Source organism: Erpetoichthys calabaricus, chromosome 13 (genome assembly GCF_900747795.2).
Source record: "Erpetoichthys calabaricus chromosome 13, fErpCal1.3, whole genome shotgun sequence".
Classification (NCBI taxonomy): Eukaryota; Metazoa; Chordata; class Cladistia; order Polypteriformes; family Polypteridae; genus Erpetoichthys; species Erpetoichthys calabaricus.
This window is the reverse complement of record NC_041406.2, coordinates 135,190,416-135,209,212: the sequence shown is the minus strand read 5'-3', so window position 1 is coordinate 135,209,212 and position 18,797 is coordinate 135,190,416. Positions and strand designations below refer to the sequence as shown.

The window sequence follows — 18,797 nt, the reverse complement described above, 5'->3', positions numbered from 1 at the left end:
CCACATCATCCAACCTACTCTTTCTCTCATTCTCTTCATTCATCAGCCTCTCAAAGTACTCTTTCCATCTCCTCAACACACCCTCCTCACTTGTGAGCATTTTCCATCTTTATCCTTTATGACCCTAACCTGCTGCACATCTTTCCTAGCTTGGTCCCTTTGTCTAGCTAGTCGGTACAGGTTTTTTTTTCTCCCTCCTTAGTGTCCAACCTCTTATACAACTCATCATACACTTTTTCTTTAGCTTTCGCCACCTCTCTCTTCACCTTGCGCCTTATCTTCTTGTACTCTTGTCTATTTTCTGCATCTCTCTGACTATCCGACTTCGCCATCCACCACCATTTTTCCTTTTCCTCCTTCCTCTGTCCAGATGTCACTCCAAGCACCCTTCTTGCTGTCACCTTTACTACTTCTGCTGTAGTTGCCCAGCTGTCTGGCAACTCTTCACTACCACCCAGTGTCTGTCTTCCCTCCTCCGTAAACTCAACCTTGCAGTCTTCCTTTTCCGACTTCCACCATTTGATACTTGACTCTGCCCTCACTCTCCTCCTCTTCTTGATCTCCAACGTCATCCTACAGGCCACCATCCTATGCTTTCTAACTACACTTTCCCCTGCCACCACTCTTCTGCATAGGATCTAATCTACCTGTGTGCATCTTCCTCCACTCTTGTATGCCACCATATGTTCCTCCTTCTTAAAATGCTTATTCACCACAGCCATGCCCATCCTTTTCATAAAATCCACTCTCATCTGACCTTCTTCATTCTTCTCCTTGACACCATACCTACCCATCACCTCGTTATCTCTTCTGTTCCCTTCACTAACATGTCCATTGAAATCCGCTCCAATCACCACTTTGAAGTACACTGTTCATCACTTCATCCAACTCACTTAAGAAATGTTCTTTCTCATCCATTGCACACCCAACATGCGGAGCATATGCACTAACAACATTCACAATCACACCTCCAATTTCCAGCTTCATAATCATTGCTCTCTCTGACTCTCTTTTCACTTCCAATATGCTCTTGACATACTGTTCCTTCAGAATAACTCCTACCCCATTTCTCCTCCCATCCACACCATGATAGAACAATTTGAATCCACCTAGCCTTACTTCCCTTTCATTTAGTATCTTGCACACACAGTATATCAACCTTCTTTCTCTCCATCACATCAGCTAACTGTCTCCCCTTACTAGTCATACTTGTAACATTCAATGTTCCTACCCTCAGTTCCACTCTCTTTACCTTCTTCCTTTCCTCTTTCCTCTGGCCACGTCTCCACATAAGTACTGTTGGCCGTTGTTGTTATCCCAGGACTCGACCAATCCGGTATGGAAATCTGTATTGCTGTCATGTTGAACTGGCAAAATTTTACACCAGATACCCTTCCTGACGTAACCCTCCCCATTTATCCGGGCTTAGGGCCGGCACAAAGAAACACACTGGTTTGTGCATTGCCTGTGGCTGGGTTTTGTTAATGTATATAGCAATGCTCTTAAATAGAAAAAGCAGCTTAGGTTGTCTGTTTTGGCAGTATTGATTTTCCCTGCTAATGTGAGATGGAGGGTAGACCATCTGTTCACATCTTTTTTTGATTGTTTTCCAGGCTGATATTATAGAAAAAGTGTTGAGAAAGACCTTATATTTACTTGTGATGTTTACCTCTTGATATATAAACCGTTCTGATAAAATGAACAGACAGATGTCCAGTCTACTATGGTGCTCTAGAGAGCTCACTGAAAAAAGCACATTTTCTTTCAAATTGATTTTGGGTCCAGATTTGAAATTCTGTTAGTGCATTAAGGAGTAATGGTAAAGATGTTTGCAGGTCTGATATATACAGTACTGTATCATCAGGGTATAGTGAGATGGTATGTTCGAGCCCTTCTCTAATAATCCCCTTTAATCTCTAATGTATTTTAAAAATGAATGGCCAATAACTCATTAGTGATTGCAAAAACCAATGGTAAAAAGAGGGCACCCATTTCGAGCACAACGTTCTAGTCTGAAGTAGTTTGAGATCATGTTGATATAGACTGAGGCTGCTGGACTGGTATAAAGTAAATTTATCCAGGCATATATACAGTATATATTTGAGCCAAACCCAAACTTATACATTGTAATGAATGGGTAGTCCCATTTGACTCTGTCAAAGGCTTTTTCTGTGTCCCAAGATGATAGGGTCTCTGGTGTATTTGAGTTAATGTGTGAAAAATTACATTAAACAGACTGCAAAGGTTTGAAGCTTAAGGTTTGATAAATCAGATTTGTTCTTGTGATATTATAGAAGGAAATAGTTTCTCAGTCTTTCTAGCTAAAACTTTGGAGAGAGTATGTTAGCATAATTATTCAGAAATAAAATTGGTCTGTGTTATGCAAATTATTCTCATTTTTCTTTGGAAAAACAGCAATTAATGCTTGGCAGAAAGTTTGAGGTAGAATTTTGTTGTCTCTAGCTTCTATAAACATTGCTAATAATAATTTGTTTTTTTTTTTTTACATTTTTTTATAGCCATTTGGGCCCACTGCTTTCCTTCCCACTTTGGAGTGAGTTTATAACATTCAGTAATTCTGAAAGTGTCAGAGGTTTGTCCAGTTCCTCAGCACTAAGGGAATCTTACTGATTAACTCTGACGCCTTCATGGGCTTCAGTGTATTTTAATAGGAAATAATCTGTCATCTGAAAAACGCCTTCAGAGTGTCCCAAAGTACTCCTATGGAAACCTATGGGGATTCATTAGTCTCAAAAAATGATCAGTTTGTTTGGAAATTAACTCTGTAAAGTTCATGTCTGATAACAACAGGATGTTAGGATGCTAGGTACAAAATGAGTGTGTGGGGCATGGTTCGGTGGCAACTGGGCGAAAAGACAACTTGACTTATCATTATGTTGACACAATTGTTCGGATAAAAAGAATAGGTAAGAAGTATTCCAGAATTGGAGGGGATGAGTTATGAGGAAAGATTAATAGAGCTGAATCTTTTCAGTTTAAGCAAAAGAAGGCTAAAAGGTGGTATCATTGAAGTGTTTAACACTAGAATCCCAGAAGGTTACAAAAATATCATCATCAGCATTTTTGTTTTGCAAATGTGTCAATCAGCACAAGCAGCAAGCAACCTGCTATCCCACTCCCCACCAAGGCAGCTGAAGTCAAGTCAGATGCAAAATTCTCATAGCTGATGTCTCTCCATCTGGGAGTTTGGTGTCTGGAATTGTATAGGGTAAATACAGGGTGGCCCACGAAAAAGTGGTCTACCTCCAATCGATCTCATGACATTGCAAAGAGTGTACATGAACATGCTGAAACGGGCACAGAGATGTATTGACACACAAGGAGATCACTTTCAGCATCTTCTGTAAATGTGAGTACCAAATTTGATCATTTTTCTCTTCACCACGTAATGCAGTTATCTCGGTGGAGGCGGGCCACTTTTTTGTGGGCCACCCTGTAATACATTGTTATTTGGAATATATACATTTCATGTGTGTTCCATGTCTACAACTATCTGTGTAAATGTAGAATGAGAAGAAATACAAGGCAAGAAATGTTGAACACATAACTAAAACATGCATTTTTTCATGTTATACTAATAATTTACAAAATGCTAACATGAAGTGTATAATGTATGAAGAGTGAAGTCCAAATATCAATTAAACACTTTCACAGGGCATCATATCTTTGATTGTCGGTACAACAAATAGTTCTGACCCGGCATCAAACATACAGTGGTGTGAAAAACTATTTGCCCCCTTCCTGATTTCTTATTCTTTTGCATGTTTGTCACACAAAATGTTTCTGATCATCAAACACATTTAACCATTAGTCAAATATAACACAAGTAAACACAAAATGCAGTTTTTAAATGATGGTTTTTATTATTTAGGGAGAAAAAAAATCCAAACCTACATGGCCCTGTGTGAAAAAGTAATTGCCCCCTTGTTAAAAAATAACCTAACTGTGGTGTATCACACCTGAGTTCAATTTCCGTAGCCACCCCCAGGCCTGATTACTGCCACACCTGTTTCAATCAAGAAATCACTTAAATAGGAGCTGCCTGACACAGAGAAGTAGACCAAAAGCACCTCAAAAGCTAGACATCATGCCAAGATCCAAAGAAATTCAGGAACAAATGAGTAATTGAGATCTATCAGTCTGGTAAAGGTTATAAAGCCATTTCTAAAGCTTTGGGACTGCAGCGAACCACAGTGAGAGCCATTATCCACAAATGGCAAAAACATGGAACAGTGGTGAACCTTCCCAGGAGTGGCCGGCCGACCAAAATTACCCCAAGAGTGCAGAGACGACTCATCCGAGAGGTCACAAAAGACCCCAGGACAACGTCTAAAGAACTGCAGGCCTCACTTGCCTCAATTAAGGTCAGTGTTCACGACTCCACCATAAGAAAGAGACTGGGCAAAAACGGCCTGCATGGCAGATTTCCAAGACGCAAACCACTGTTAAGCAAAAAGAACATTAGGGCTCGTCTCAATTTTGCTAAGAAACATCTCAATGATTGCCAAGACTTTTGGGAAAATACCTTTTGGACTGATGAGACAAAAGTTGAACTTTTTGGAAGGCAAATGTCCCGTTACATCTGGCGTAAAAGGAACACAGCATTTCAGAAAAAGAACATCATACCAACAGTAAAATATGGTGGTGGTAGTGTGATGGTCTGGGGTTGTTTTGCTGCTTCAGGACCTGGAAGGCTTGCTGTGATAGATGGAACCATGAATTCTACTGTCTACCAAAAAATCCTGAAGGAGAATATCCGGCCATCTGTTCGTCAACTCAAACTGAAGCGATCTTGGGTGCTGCAACAGGACAATGACCCAAAACACACCAGAAAATCCACCTCTGAATGGCTGAAGAAAAACAAAATGAAGACTTTGGAGTGGCCTAGTCAAAGTCCTGACCTGAATCCAATTGAGATGCTATGGCATGACCTTAAAAAGGCGGTTCATGCTAGAAAACCCTCAAATAAAGCTGAATTACAACAATTTTGCAAAGATGAGTGGGCCAAAATTCCTCCAGAGCGCTGTAACAGACTCATTGCAAGTTATTGCAAACGCTTGATTGCAGTTATTGCTGCTAAGGGTGGCCCAACCAGTTATTAGGTTCAGGGGGCAATTACTTTTTCACACAGGGCCATGTAGGTTTGGATTTTTTTTTCTCCCTAAATAATAAAAACCACCATTTACAAACTGCATTTTGTGTTTACTTGTGTTATATTTGACTAATGGTTAAATGTGTTTGATGATCAGAAACATTTTGTGTGACAAACATGCAAAAGAATAAGAAATCAGGAAGAGGGCAAATAGTTTTTCACACCACTGTAGCAGCAACTGTGGTTATCAGGTCAGCATTTTCTGGTTTTAGACCTGAATGCTGACACATGACTACATTGTGCCATAGAACTAAACAGTCTCTCTGATGGTAAACTCCTGGCTGGAATGCACAGGAAATTGCCAGTCAGTTTGCTCAGCGTTGAAAAGTTAACATGGTATACTAGGGCTGTCAATTTAGTCAAAAATTATGGGTTGAAGATTCAAATTAAAAATAAATAAATATTTGAATATATTCAAACTTAGTTTAACAAATGAACTTAGGTCTTACATGTACGTTTTTGCTTGCTTTCTCATACTTTACTGTAATCATAATGGTCGCAAAGGTGGCTGAAATAAGAAGCAACACCAACACAAAAAGAAAAAAAAATTCTTAGCGGTACTCAGTCAGCTATTGTCTAAAGATAAGAGCCATCAAAATCCAAAGCAGCTGTACCCTATATGAAAGTGAAGTCTCAATATCACTGTTTTGTTTTCAGTCTACTACTGATGGTTAAATGCTTAAAGTTTAAACCGCAGAGACTGTTTGGAGGAAAAGTCTAATCTTATCCCTTACCCCAGTCTCTCAACTTTTCCCACAACAACAATTTATTTCTTGTATAGCCCAGTATCATACTAGGAATGCCCCAGTGGGTTTTGACACGCCTGTTTTTTGATAGCCCCACAGCCTTCACTCCCTAAGAAGACAAGATTTTGTAAGGGGGGAAAAAAATGGAAGAAATATTTGGAAAGGTACTTGAGACACAGGTGAGAGACACCCTTTCAGTAGGGCTGAATGATAAATTAATTTCAGGCGATTTGATGCAATGTGATTAGCAAATAACCACGGCTGCAATTTAGGATATACGTTAAGCAGATTTTCTAGCCAATAGGGCTGTTAGATCGAATGAAGGTCTTATTCAAAGGCAAAAGCAGACATTAGATTTTAAAGTAGCGGTTGTTTAATTTTACGCTCACTAAGCTATGCACAGCTGCAGTATTTTGCAGATCTGTTTTTGCAGTTCACTTCCGTCATCGGCCTTTTCATAATTTTGAATATTTAGCTTGTTTTCTTTATTAGTAAAACTTAGAGCTAGACCCCTTTGAAACCTTTATTTTTCTTTCCCACTACTTTGATCTTTTATCTACAAGTCAGATCTGTCACTGTGAGCAGGCCTCGGGGCACCGTGCCCCTCCAAACAGACAATTAGGGTTGTCCATTAATTATTTTTTAATGAGGAAAAAATACACTTTTGTGTACAATTTACATAGTATTCATACTTTTTATCAAGAACCAAAGAGGTGATTTTTTTTTGTGATTGCTAGGTGCCCTTCTAGTGAGTATATTCATATAGTATACCCAAATTGGTTAATCGGCACGGAAAGCTAGTTAGCATTGCCAATGGCAGGAAGTTGTCTGTATGTCCAAAGTCACTGTAGCTGCATTTGTCCTAAATTACCAAAGTTCTGCAGTTTTTACTTCACTTCATAGAACAGTTCAGGTAATTGTGTGATGTGTTTTGAAATGAATCCATAATCCAAATATCTTTAAAGGTTTTAGTAAAATTCAAAGCAAAACAGTTCACACAAAAATAGAGAAAAATTGATATTATATTGAAAGGAAAAGTTCTTGATTAAGGAAAGTTCTGTTTAAGGCTTGCTTATCTTGTTTCATATTTCTCTCAGTTTGGTTATACAGTTGTACTTTCAAATGTTCATATCAAAACAGAAAGTGGTATGCTAATGCTCTATTTATAAATTAATCTAACAGTCCATACTAGCAGTGAGACGATTTCCTAACAGACTTAATTTAACAATCAGTTTTACAGATATAGCTAAGAAAGTTCTTTTTCATGTTAACTTACAAGGGATAAAAGACTATACCATAATCTAAGTAGCTATGAGAAACTAATATGTTGAAATTAAGCAAGCACTTAAATGAATTTATCATTTACCTTAACTCTTTAATATTGGTGGGTATAGTTACCGTTGTGGACTGTTAATAATTACAGAACATAGCGCATCAATTTAAAAATATTACATTATCGAATTTGCAAAATGCAAGACATTGCACTCACAATATACATGAATATCTACCTTATATTTCGCTGAAAAATCCTTATGTTGTCAACAGAATTGGGCTATCAAACTGTATGAGCAAATGTGTTTAACAGAGTCTGATTGAATAACCTGTGCCAAGTTCATAGATGATCTAGGCAGAGAAAATCCTAACCAAGTTGTACCGAGAGAGCTCCATATTGGGCAAGGTTTTTTGTGCTTAGCTTTGCAGCCGCTGCTGTATCTATTTTGCCTTATTATATGTGAGCTGCCTGGCTTGGTGATGCATTCTGATGTCCAATGTGTTATTCACACAGTCTGTAGCACTTGATTAGTATTCTAAAGCCTGCAAAGTGTTTATTGACTGGTTTTATTATTTGGAGGCCTCGGCTTAATGCTGTTCTTCAGTTAACTCGGTTTTGTGAGCATCTGAGCGAGAGGTCTTCTTTGGTGATATGAACTCTTCTGCTACTTAAAGTGGCACTGACCTGTCATTACAAATCATTTCTTTAAACTAGTGCCTGATTGATTAGTGCTTCAGCATCCCTGCTGTTCTTTTATTTTGAAATCAGTTTGTTAAAAAAGTGTAAACTTTTTTTTTTTTCCAACTAAATTTCAAAACACATCACACAATTACCTGAACTGTTCTATGAAGTGAAGTAAAAACTGCAGAACTTTGGTAATTTAGGACAAATGCAGCTACAGTGACTTCGGACATACAGACAACTTCCTGCCAATGGCAATGCTAACTAGCTTTCCGTGCCGATTAACCAATTTGGGTATAATACATGAATATACTCACTAGAACAAGCTAAATTACTCACTCGGAATATGGAGCCAACTTAGAAAGCATTTTAAGATGGAAAATCTTTTATCCGTGGCACCTCTGCAAGAGAACCACCTCTTTCAACCCTCGCAAACTTATCCAGATTTTAATACCTGGAAAAGTTTTGGGATTAAAATGCTCAGAGATCTTTATATAGACAACATATTTGCATCTTTTGAACAATTACGTTCCAAATCCAATCTCCCAGCTACACATTTCTTTCACTATCTTCAAATTAGAAATTTTGTTAAACAGAAACTGCCCGATTTTCCTCACCTCGTACCCTCCACCATGCTGGAAAAAATACTGTTCAATTTCGAGGAATTAAACACCATTTCTGCATTATATAAAATCTTATTAGAGTCCCTACCTTTCAAAGACCCAAGAGGACATTGAGAAGATCTCTTAATCAATATATCAGAAAAGGAGTGGAAGGTAGCAAAGCAGAGAATTCACTCGAGCTCCATATGTGTAAAGCATAGAATTATTCAACTAAAAATTATATAGCGAGCTCATCTGTCTCACTTAAAACTGTCCAAAATGTTTCCAGGGCAAGATCCAACCTGCGAACGCTGCAACCAAGCTCCTGCCTCACTGGGTCACGTTTTGGGCATGCACCAAATTAACATCTTTTTGGACCAAAATTTTTAAGTGCCTTTCAGACAGCATTGGGGTCACAATCCCTCCTAACCCATTAACAGTTGTGTTCGGTGTTCTTCCAGATGGATTTGAAGTGGAGAAGGACAAGCAAACGGTGATTGCATTCACTACACTTTTGGCACGCAGACTTATTTTGTTAAATTGGAAGAATCCTAACTCTCCTTTGAGAAGTCAGTGGGAAACCGATGTTTTATATTATTTGAAATTGGAAAAAATCAAATTCTCAGTTAGAGGATCTGTACAGAATTTTTTTAAAACCTGGCAGGATCTAATCAGTATTATTTTAGAATAAGAGAAATAACTATTACTGCATTTAATTTCCACCTCCATTTTTTATTTACCTATATATATTTCTTCCTTTCTATTCTTCCTTTCTAATTCTCCTTTGGCTAAGCTCTCCTTCTCAGGGGTGGGGTTTGATTTGTCTTCAATTTTTTTTGTTATAAATTGATCTATTTGTATGGAATGATTACAATAAAACTAATAAATAAAATTTAAAAAAAAAAAAGTGTAAACGGATTATGTTGAAAATTAGAAATTTATATTGACTAGTGCATGCCCACAGAAATGCAAAGGCCTTAAGATTTCGTCTAATTTCGTATAATTTCATCTCCAAAGAGACTGAGGGAGAAAAAGTAGACAGATTGTACGACCCTGACTTGATACCATGATGATGGTGCATTTCTGAACGAGTTCAAAGGTGCCGACTGGGTTTCTTTCTGAATGCGATGATATTAAATGTACCCTACCACTGCCTACCATGCAGTGGGCACCTCTAAACAAAATAAAACAAGTTTACCTTCAATCTACTTGCTGTTTTACTTTGTATAATGTTCTCACACTTTCACGGTCTTACTAGCCGACTGGCCATTATTTGTCTTGATCTTTGTCAGGGCAGTGAGCCATAAAAGCAGCCAAGAAAATGAGCCTAACTCCTTACAAGGTACAAGTACTGGGGTGAGGGATAAGATTGTGCTTTTGTGCCAAGCAGTCTGCACAGTTTAAACTTCAGCATCTAGCCATCAGTAGTACAGTAGTCACCAACGGTTTTGGTAGTGATGCAAATGTTGTGTTTTGGAAACTTTGCTGTTTCAGCATTTTCAGATTTTTTTTCCATTTTCTATGGTATGCTGAAGAACAATTATAAACATTTCATAAGTTTAAAAGTCTTTTATTGACAAATGCATCACATTTATGTAAAGGGTCAATATTTACAGTATTGACCCTTCTTCATTACTTCTGCAATTCACTCTGGAATGCTGGATATCAGTTTCTGGGCCAAATCCTGACTGATGGTGATCCATTCTTGCCTTTTTAGTGCTTGGAGTTGATCACAATTTGTTGGCTTCTGTTTGTCCACCCACGTTTTGAGAACTGACCAAAGGTTCACAGTGGGATTAAGATCAGGGAAGATTCCTGGCCATGGGTCCAAACTTTCAATGTTATGATCTCCAAGCCACATTGTTATCACTTTGGCCTTGTGACACCATGCTTTATCATGCTGGAAAATACACAGTTCATCACAAAATTGCACCTGGATTGTTGGGAGAAGTTGCTGTTGGAGGACTTTTTGATACCATTATTTATGGCAGTGTTTTTGGACAGAATTGTGAGTGGGCCACACTCCCTTGAATGAGAAGTAACCCCACACATGAATTGTCTCAGGATGCTTCACTGTTGGCATGACACAGGACTCATGGTAGAGTTCACGTTTTCCTTCTCTGGACAATCGATTTTCCAGATGTCTGAAACAGTCGGAAGGAGGATTCACCCCGAAAAAATATCCTTGCACCAGTGTTCTGCTGTCCAATCATTGTGCTTCCTGAAGAATATCTGTCTGTCTGTCTTTGATGTTTTTCTGGGAAAGAAGTGGCTTTTTGCTGCCCTTCTTGACACAATGTCATTGTTCAGAAATCTTCACCTCGCTGTACATACAGACGCACAGCCACCCACCTGTTGCCAATACTGAGCAAGCTCTGCATTGGTGGCAACACGATTCTGTAGCTGACTCCTCAGGAAGAGATGGTCCTGGCGGTTGGTGGACACTTTTCGCTGATCATTTAGTACCAGGACCAAAATAAGTAAAAATGGGTTTTTGGAATGAAGTAAATTTTTTATGCTAATAAAGTTCTTCGCAATGAATAATAATTACGCACAATAATATAAAACAATGTGAATCGCCACCTCAAAAACTGAAGCTGCTAATTTTGTAAAACAGCATTTGTGTCACTGCCAAAACTTTTGGCCACTAGTGTAGACTGACAACAAGATGGTGGTGCTGATGCTTCCCTTTTATGGGATGCAGCTACTTGGGATTGTGATTGCTGTTACAGTTGCCTATGGTAATTCCCCTGCAAGGTATTACCAATTTAAAGATCAGTGTAAAGCTGACTTGTACCGAGAAAAGAAAAAGCACTTTTTAAACTGTCGAAGAGCAGGTGTGCACTTCTGTGAAGATTTTAAGTTTGGCTTTTGAGGACTGTGATATATGATGCTGGTGCCAGGGTAAGTGTGCATTCAGGATGGGCCTGATGGATGTTTCATGTGCCTTGTCAAAAAATTGGGCGTCTCCATATCCACCTGCTGCTAACAGAGTAAGAAGCCTGGAGCGTTAAGTTTGGGTTAATTTAGTTTAGGCATGCATGCTTTAATTTGCAGAAAGGGATTCAGAGTTAAAACTTTATGCAAGTAAGCTGCTTTAGTAACTCCAGAGGATGCATCAGCTTATCCGATTGGGGCACATTAAGGGTGTGCTAGTGCTTGTACTAGCTCACGTGAGGCTGTCGAGTTATTTATTACAGGCCTTGCAGGAGTTGAGTGTAGCATGTATGTGGATCATGTCAGCGTTATTGGATAAAATGAACAGTTTGATGCAGGATTGGCTAAGAGTTTTGTTCCCTAGAATTAGGGAACTTCTAGGGGTGTCTCTTGGGCTTAGTTGTGGGTCGGCTGAGTTTGGTATAGCAGTTCCTTGCAGTGTACCAAGCAGAGTAGCTTGTGCTTTGTTTTGTATATATTTTCTTTTTGTATATAAATATTTATAGATAGTTCTCCTAGTTATCGTTTAGTTTTGATGGAAGTATATATATAGTCTGGGTTTGTGGTGTACTTTTTGTCTTTCTTGCATATACACTGTGTGTTCTTTTTTTTTCTTTTTTTTTAGTAGTCATTGAAATGACTGTTTTGTGTAGACTCATCTTGATTGTATTTTTTATTTAGGAAAGCTACTGTATACATTTTTGTTTTTGATTCTTTTTCATTTTGGGACTGCCAAAAACCACTGTAAATAGAGTTCACTATTTTTTATCAGAACATTGCTTTTTGTGTTTTGTGCATCTGTAAATAAAACCATTGTTGTTTTTTGTAAATACCATCTTTCTGTGTCCGTGTCTCCATGTCTGACATCTCTCAAGTCTGATTCCAGTCAGTTCTAAACTAGAAGATGCCCGGAGTATAGTCTGTTGCCACCCTTGCCACTACACGGGGTGTCACATTTCCCGAGTACCGCTAGATTTTTTTTTTTTTATGTTGGTGTTTGTTCTTGCTTTAGCCACAATTGTGGCCAATACTATTATAGTAATGTGTTAAGCCCAGCATTGTTAACCTATATTCGAGTATTTACTTACTTTTATTTAGTCTTTAGAAACAAATGCTGTATACTAATTAACTTTCACACAGAAGTAACGTGCATCAGTGAGCTTTAGTCCAGTCCATCAACCAAGGTTGATAGCAGCAATATAGTACATGCTCTGTAAGTCAGCAAAAGACTCTGGGTTCTGAAAACCTTTTCCAGCTGAACACAAGTACCTGTGGCTGTAATGTGGTTGTTGCAGTGGTTGTTCAACTTGCCCTTCAAAACAGTGAGGAGGTCAACAGTAGTGGGAAACTCCAGGCAAGCCAGTTGTAGTTGTACAAGTTGCTGTGGTGCCCACATGCCCCATTCAAATGGGTGGTGGGGGTTTTGGTTCAGTTGTATGGTATTGTGGGAGAAGATTAATGAAATTATTAAGGGTTTACCTTAATTGGCTGGTTTGGGACCTCTTAGTAATAATTTAATATGTATTACTGTCATTATTACTCAAAAACAAGCCTTTGAAATTCCAATGTCCATCTAATATTATGCTTTCGTTTTTTTTTTTTTTAACACATATATAAAATATATAACTACTTCTCCTTCTCCTGCCATTATAACGCTGTCATTTGAAAATTTAAAACACTTCATTGTTTGATTGGCAAAATCAGCAAACATCACAATGTTCGCAAGTAGTAAATGGGCCAATCTAATAACCACTGAAACATGGAAGTTACACTGAATCAAAATAGAAATATATTCTAATGAAACATTCTTTTTTTTTTTTTATTTTATTTATTAATTTTATTGTAATCATTCCATACAAATAGATTAGTTTATAACAAAAAAGAATTGAAGACAAATCAAACCCCACCCTTGAGAAGGACAGCTTAGCCAAAAGAGAATTCCTTAGGGCTTTTTAATAAGGCAACAATAAACAAAAGAAAGGAAGAAATATATATAGGTAAATAAAAAATGGAGAAGGGAAATAAATGCGGTAATAGTTATTTCTCTTATTCTAAAATAATATTGATTAGATCCTGCCAGGTTTTGAAAAAATTCTGTACAGATCCTCTAACTGAGAATTTGATTTTTTCCAATTTCAAATAATATAAAACATCGGTTTCCCACTGACTTATCAGAGGAGAGTTAGGATTCTTCCAATCTAACAAAATAAGTCTGCGTGCCAAAAGTGTAGTGAATGCAATCACCGTTTGCTTGTCTTTCTCCACTTCAAGTTCGTCTGGAAGAACACCGAACACAGCTGTTAATGGGTTAGGAGGGATTGTGACCCCAAGGCTGTCTGAAAGGCACTTAAAAAATTTGGTCCAAAATGATGTTAGTTTGGTGCAAGCCCAAAACATGTGACCCAGTGAGGCAGGAGCTTGGTTGCAGCGTTCACAGGTTGGATCTTGCCCTGGAAACATTTTGGACAGTTTTAAGCGAGACAGATGAGCTCGATATATAATTTTTATTTGAATAATTCTATGCTTTGTGCATATGGAGCTCGAGTGAATTCTCTGCTTTGCTACCTTCCACTCCTTTTCTGATATATTGATTAAGAGATCTTCTTCCCAATGTCCTCTTGGGTCTTTGAAAGGTAGGGACTCTAATAAGATTTTATATAATGCGGAAATGGTGTTTAATTCCTCGAAATTGAGCAGTATTTTTTCCAGCATGGTGGAGGGTACGAGGTGAGGAAAATCGGGCAGGTTCTGTTTGAAAAAAGTTTCTAATTTGAAGATAGTGAAAGAAATGTGTAGCTGGGAGGTTGAATTTGGAACGCATTGTTAAAAAGATGCAAATATGTTGTCTATATAAAGATCTCTGAGCAATTTAATCCCAAAACTTTTTCAGGTATTAAAAACTAGATATATTTGCGAGGGTTGAAAGAGGTGATTGTCTTACAGTGGTGCCACGGATAAAAGATTTTCCATCTTAAAATGCTTTCTAAGTTGGTTCCATATTCTGAGTGAGTAAAGCACAATAGGGTTATTAGTATATTTGCGATAACTTGCATTTATTGGAGCGCAGAGCAGGGAGTATAAAGAAGTACTACAGGATTTTACTTTTATTGCGAACCAAGCCTGTGTATGTTCATTTTTTGTGTCCAGGTTTTTATGGCTTGTATGTTTGCTGCCCAGTAATAAAACTAATGAAACTTTCTGACTGCATAATAAGGCTTAATCCTTACAGCATCTTCAGATGAAGTTTGACCGGTTTTTGTGTTTGAAATCAGTAAAAAGCATCTGCTTATTAATAACTTAAATGAAGACTAGTGAATGGTTTGTGACAGCAGCTGATTTGTTTTAGTAAAACTGTACTGAACTCATTCCCTGTTACTCATTTATTCTAATGTGATAAAGCATGATGGTTCTCTATTTGCAGTATGAATGGATTGTTCTTTATAAAAGGTGATGCAGAAAATAATTTACTTTTTCTTTCATTTGCAGGTATTATTAACAGTCCACAATGGGTAAGCAAAACAGCAAGCTGCGCCCAGAGGTGATGCAGGATTTATTAGAAAGCACAGACTTCACAGAGCATGAAATCCAGGAGTGGTACAAAGGGTTCCTTAGGGATTGCCCCAGTGGACACTTATCAATGGAAGAATTTAAGAAAATATATGGGAACTTTTTCCCTTATGGGGATGCATCTAAGTTTGCTGAACATGTTTTCCGTACCTTTGATGCAAATGGTGATGGTACAATAGATTTTAGAGAATTCATCATTGCTCTGAGTGTCACATCTAGAGGAAAATTGGAACAGAAATTGAAATGGGCCTTTAGTATGTATGACTTGGATGGAAATGGATACATCAGCAAATCAGAGATGCTGGAGATAGTTCAGGTATACGTTTCTACCTGCTTTTTTTTCCTTTTTATTCTGTTTGAAAAAAAGTGAATTTCACAAGGTAGTGTCCATTATTTGTTTTGTTTGTGATAAAATTGTTTCATTTAATCTCACATTTACAAGTCTAAATCAATTTAATAGGAAATTTTGTATCTACTTGTTTGAAAAGACACTTGCTATGTCTATTTTGGAAAATGTTTTGAATGGTACAGTGCCTTGCAAAACTTTGGGCACCCTTGCTTAAAATGTCATTACTGTGAATGGTTAAGTAAGCAGAAGGTGAACTGATCACCAAAAGGCATAAAGTTAAGGATTACACATTTCTTTTCACCATTTTATGCAAGATTACTGTATTGTTTTTATTTTGTATAATTGTACAGTGAAAAATGGAAAGGAGCACCATGCAAACATTTGGGTACCCCAAGATATCTGAGGTCTCAGATAACTTTTACCAGGGTCTCAGGACTTAATTAGCTTGGGCTATGGCTTGGTCTCAGTCATCATTAGGAAACCCCAGGTGATGCAAATTGCAAAGATATATAAATTCTGACTCCTCAAACCGTGCTCCAACAATTGCAGCCATGGGCTTCTCCAAGCAGCTGCCTAGCACTCTGAAAATAAAATAATTGATGCTCGTAAAAAATTAGAATGCTGTAATAAGATAGTGAAGTGTTTTCAGGTAGCTGTTTCCTCAGTTCATAATGTTATTGAGAAATGTCAGTTAACAAGAGTGGTGGAGGCCAAGTTGACGTCTGGAAGACCAGGAAAATTTTCTGAAAGAACTGTCTTGTTGGATTGCTAGAAAGGCCAATAAAAACTTCCATCTGACTGCAAAAGACCTTCAGGAAGATTTAGCAGACTCTGTAGTGGTGCTGCGCTGTTCTGTTGTGTGGTGACACCTGAACAGATCAGACCTTCATGGTACAGTCAGGAGAAGGAAACTTTTCTTATGTCCTAGCCACAAAATTCAGCACCCGAAGTTTGCAAATAAACATCTGAACAAGGCCTGATGCATTTTGAAAACCAGTCTTGTGGACTAAAGTCAAAATAGAAGTTTGTGGCCACAATGTGCAAAGGTAGCGCAGGTGGCGCAGTGGTAGTGCTGCTGCTTTGCAGTAAGGAGACTGTGGAAGATTGTGGGTTCGCTTCCCAGTTCCTCCCTGTGTGGATAGCGCTTTGAGTACCGAGAAAAAGCGCTATATAAATGTAATGAATTATTATTAAGAAAAAGGTTGACGAATTCCAGAAAATGAACACCTCTCCAACTATTAAGCAGGAGTGTGGATTGATCAGCTGAAGAATCTTGCAGAATTAAAAGTCTTTTACAAGGACGAATGGGTGAAAATACCCCAAGTAAGAACTGAAAGTCTCTTAGCTAGCTATAAAAAGCATTAACAAGCTTTGGTACTTGCCAAAGAGGGTGTTATTAAGTACTAAATGTGTACAAACATTTGCCTGAGGCCCTTTTCATTTTTTTGGTATTGTTTACCTGGGAATGATGGAAATAAAAATGTAATCTTGCTAAAAATATTAAAGAAATGTGTCATCTTTAAGCCTTTTGGTGATCAGCTCATCCTCTGCTCACTTAACTATTCAAACATGCATTCCACCATGCTCTGACTACATTGAGTTTATATATGTTATAAAATGTTCTAGTCTCTTGGAACACTTGCCTTTATTATCACAATGGAAAATGGTTACCTTTTAGAAACTTATTAAAAACAAATATAATAATGAATTTTATCTATCTATCTATCTATCTATCTATCTATCTATCTATCTATCTATCTATCTATCTATCTATCTATCTATCTATCTATCTATCTATCTATCTATCTATCTATCTATCTATCTATCTATCTATCTATCTATCTAACTCAAAAAAAATAAGGAAATACTTAATAATCACTGTTTAACACCAAGTCATTTTAGCTTAGGTGATATCAATCTGTCTAGTTAGAAATCATTGTGTACCAGCTTCACCTTCTTTGGTTCACATGAAACTGACAACAGGTACACTCGAGAGGCAACAGCAGGACCACTCTCAAAATAAATGGAAATGGTTTTGTAGGTGGTGACCACAGACAGTTGCACTCTCCTTATTCTTTCTGACTCATTCTTCTCTAGTTTTGTGTTTTGCTATTGTCCTTGTCACAACTGGTAGTATGTGCCGGTACCTGCAGCTGATCAAGGCTGCACAGGTAGCCCAGCTCCTTCAGGATGGCACATCCTTATGTGTCTTCACAAGAAGGTTTGCTGTGTCTCCCTGCACAGTCTCAAGAGCATAGAAGAGATACTAAGAGACGGGCCATTACATGAGGAGAGTTGGAAAGGGCTATAGAAGGGCATCAACCCATGTGTAGGACTGGTATCTGCTCCTTTGTGTGAGGAGGAACAGAAGGAGCACTGCCATAGCCCTTCAAAATGATCTCCTGTCTGAAGACGCTGTGGTGAAAATTATGCAACCTGCAGCATCATCCGGAATGACTGGTTTGGCAGTGGGTCAGTGATAGTCTGAGGATGCATATGTTGGAGGGTCAGACAGACCTCCACGTACTATGCAATAGTATCTGACTGTTAGGTAGCAGGATGCAATCCTCAGAGCCATTATCAGACCTTACACTGATGCAGTTGGCCCTGGGTTCCTCCTGGCTCAGGACAATGCTTGGTCTCATGTGTTCAGAGTTTGTAGGCTGTTCCTGGATGATGAACGCATTGTTGCCATTGATTGGCCCACACATTCTCCAGACCTGAACTCAATTGAGAACCTCTGGAACATTATACATTGGTGTAACCAACTATGCCAAATAGCACCACAGACTGTCCAGGAGCTTGCTGATGTCCTGATCCATGTATTGTAGGAGATACCCCAGAACACTGTCCTGCATCTCATTAAGAGCATGCTCAGATTTTGTCAGGAGTGCATACAGACACGTGAGGGCCATACACAATACTAATGCACATTAAGAGTTGCCAATTCAAGGAAGTTGGATCAGCCTGTGATTTCAGTGTTTGGCTTTCATGTGATGTGATGTTGCGTTCAGCCCTCAATAGGCTGGTGATTTTGATTTCCGTTGACAGTTGTTACATCATTTTACTCTCAATGAATTATACCACTTGAATATTTTATCCATCGAGATCTGATGTTTAAGTGACCCCTTAAATTTTATGAGCAGTGCGTATGTTTGTATATATATATATAAGATGTAATACTGCATATGTGTATACGGTGTTACTACTAAATGTATTACTACACAGTGCACCCCCAAAAGTTTGCGGGGGTTACGTTCCTAGAGCACCTGTGAATTGTAAAAAAAACCCCGCATTTTGTATGTGGTTAAAAGAAAATGCCTATTTTCATAGTTTAAACCCTAAATATGCCCCCAAAACACTTTAATTTCAAACTCAGTTTAATACATTACTTAAAAATAAAGAATGTAAAGGTAAACCTGTATACTGTACTGCTATGTCTCCCGAAGTGCTAGAATGTCAAATACCG

At 38.1% G+C, this 18,797-nt stretch overlaps 1 protein-coding gene across 2 annotated transcripts in view; it reads left to right on the top strand.

Moving 5' to 3' along the window:
• The window catches only part of LOC114663729 (neurocalcin-delta), a 140,197-nt gene that overhangs the window by 32,838 nt on the left and 88,562 nt on the right, over window positions 1-18,797 (top strand). For both annotated transcript variants that reach the window (XR_007936555.1, XM_028817650.2), the window contains exon 2: window positions 14,899-15,295. Coding sequence is in view for 1 of the 2 variants with exons in the window: in XM_028817650.2 (XP_028673483.1) it covers window positions 14,918-15,295 (378 nt within the window). In the remaining variant the exon portion in view is untranslated. The remainder of the gene's footprint in view (window positions 1-14,898; window positions 15,296-18,797) is intronic.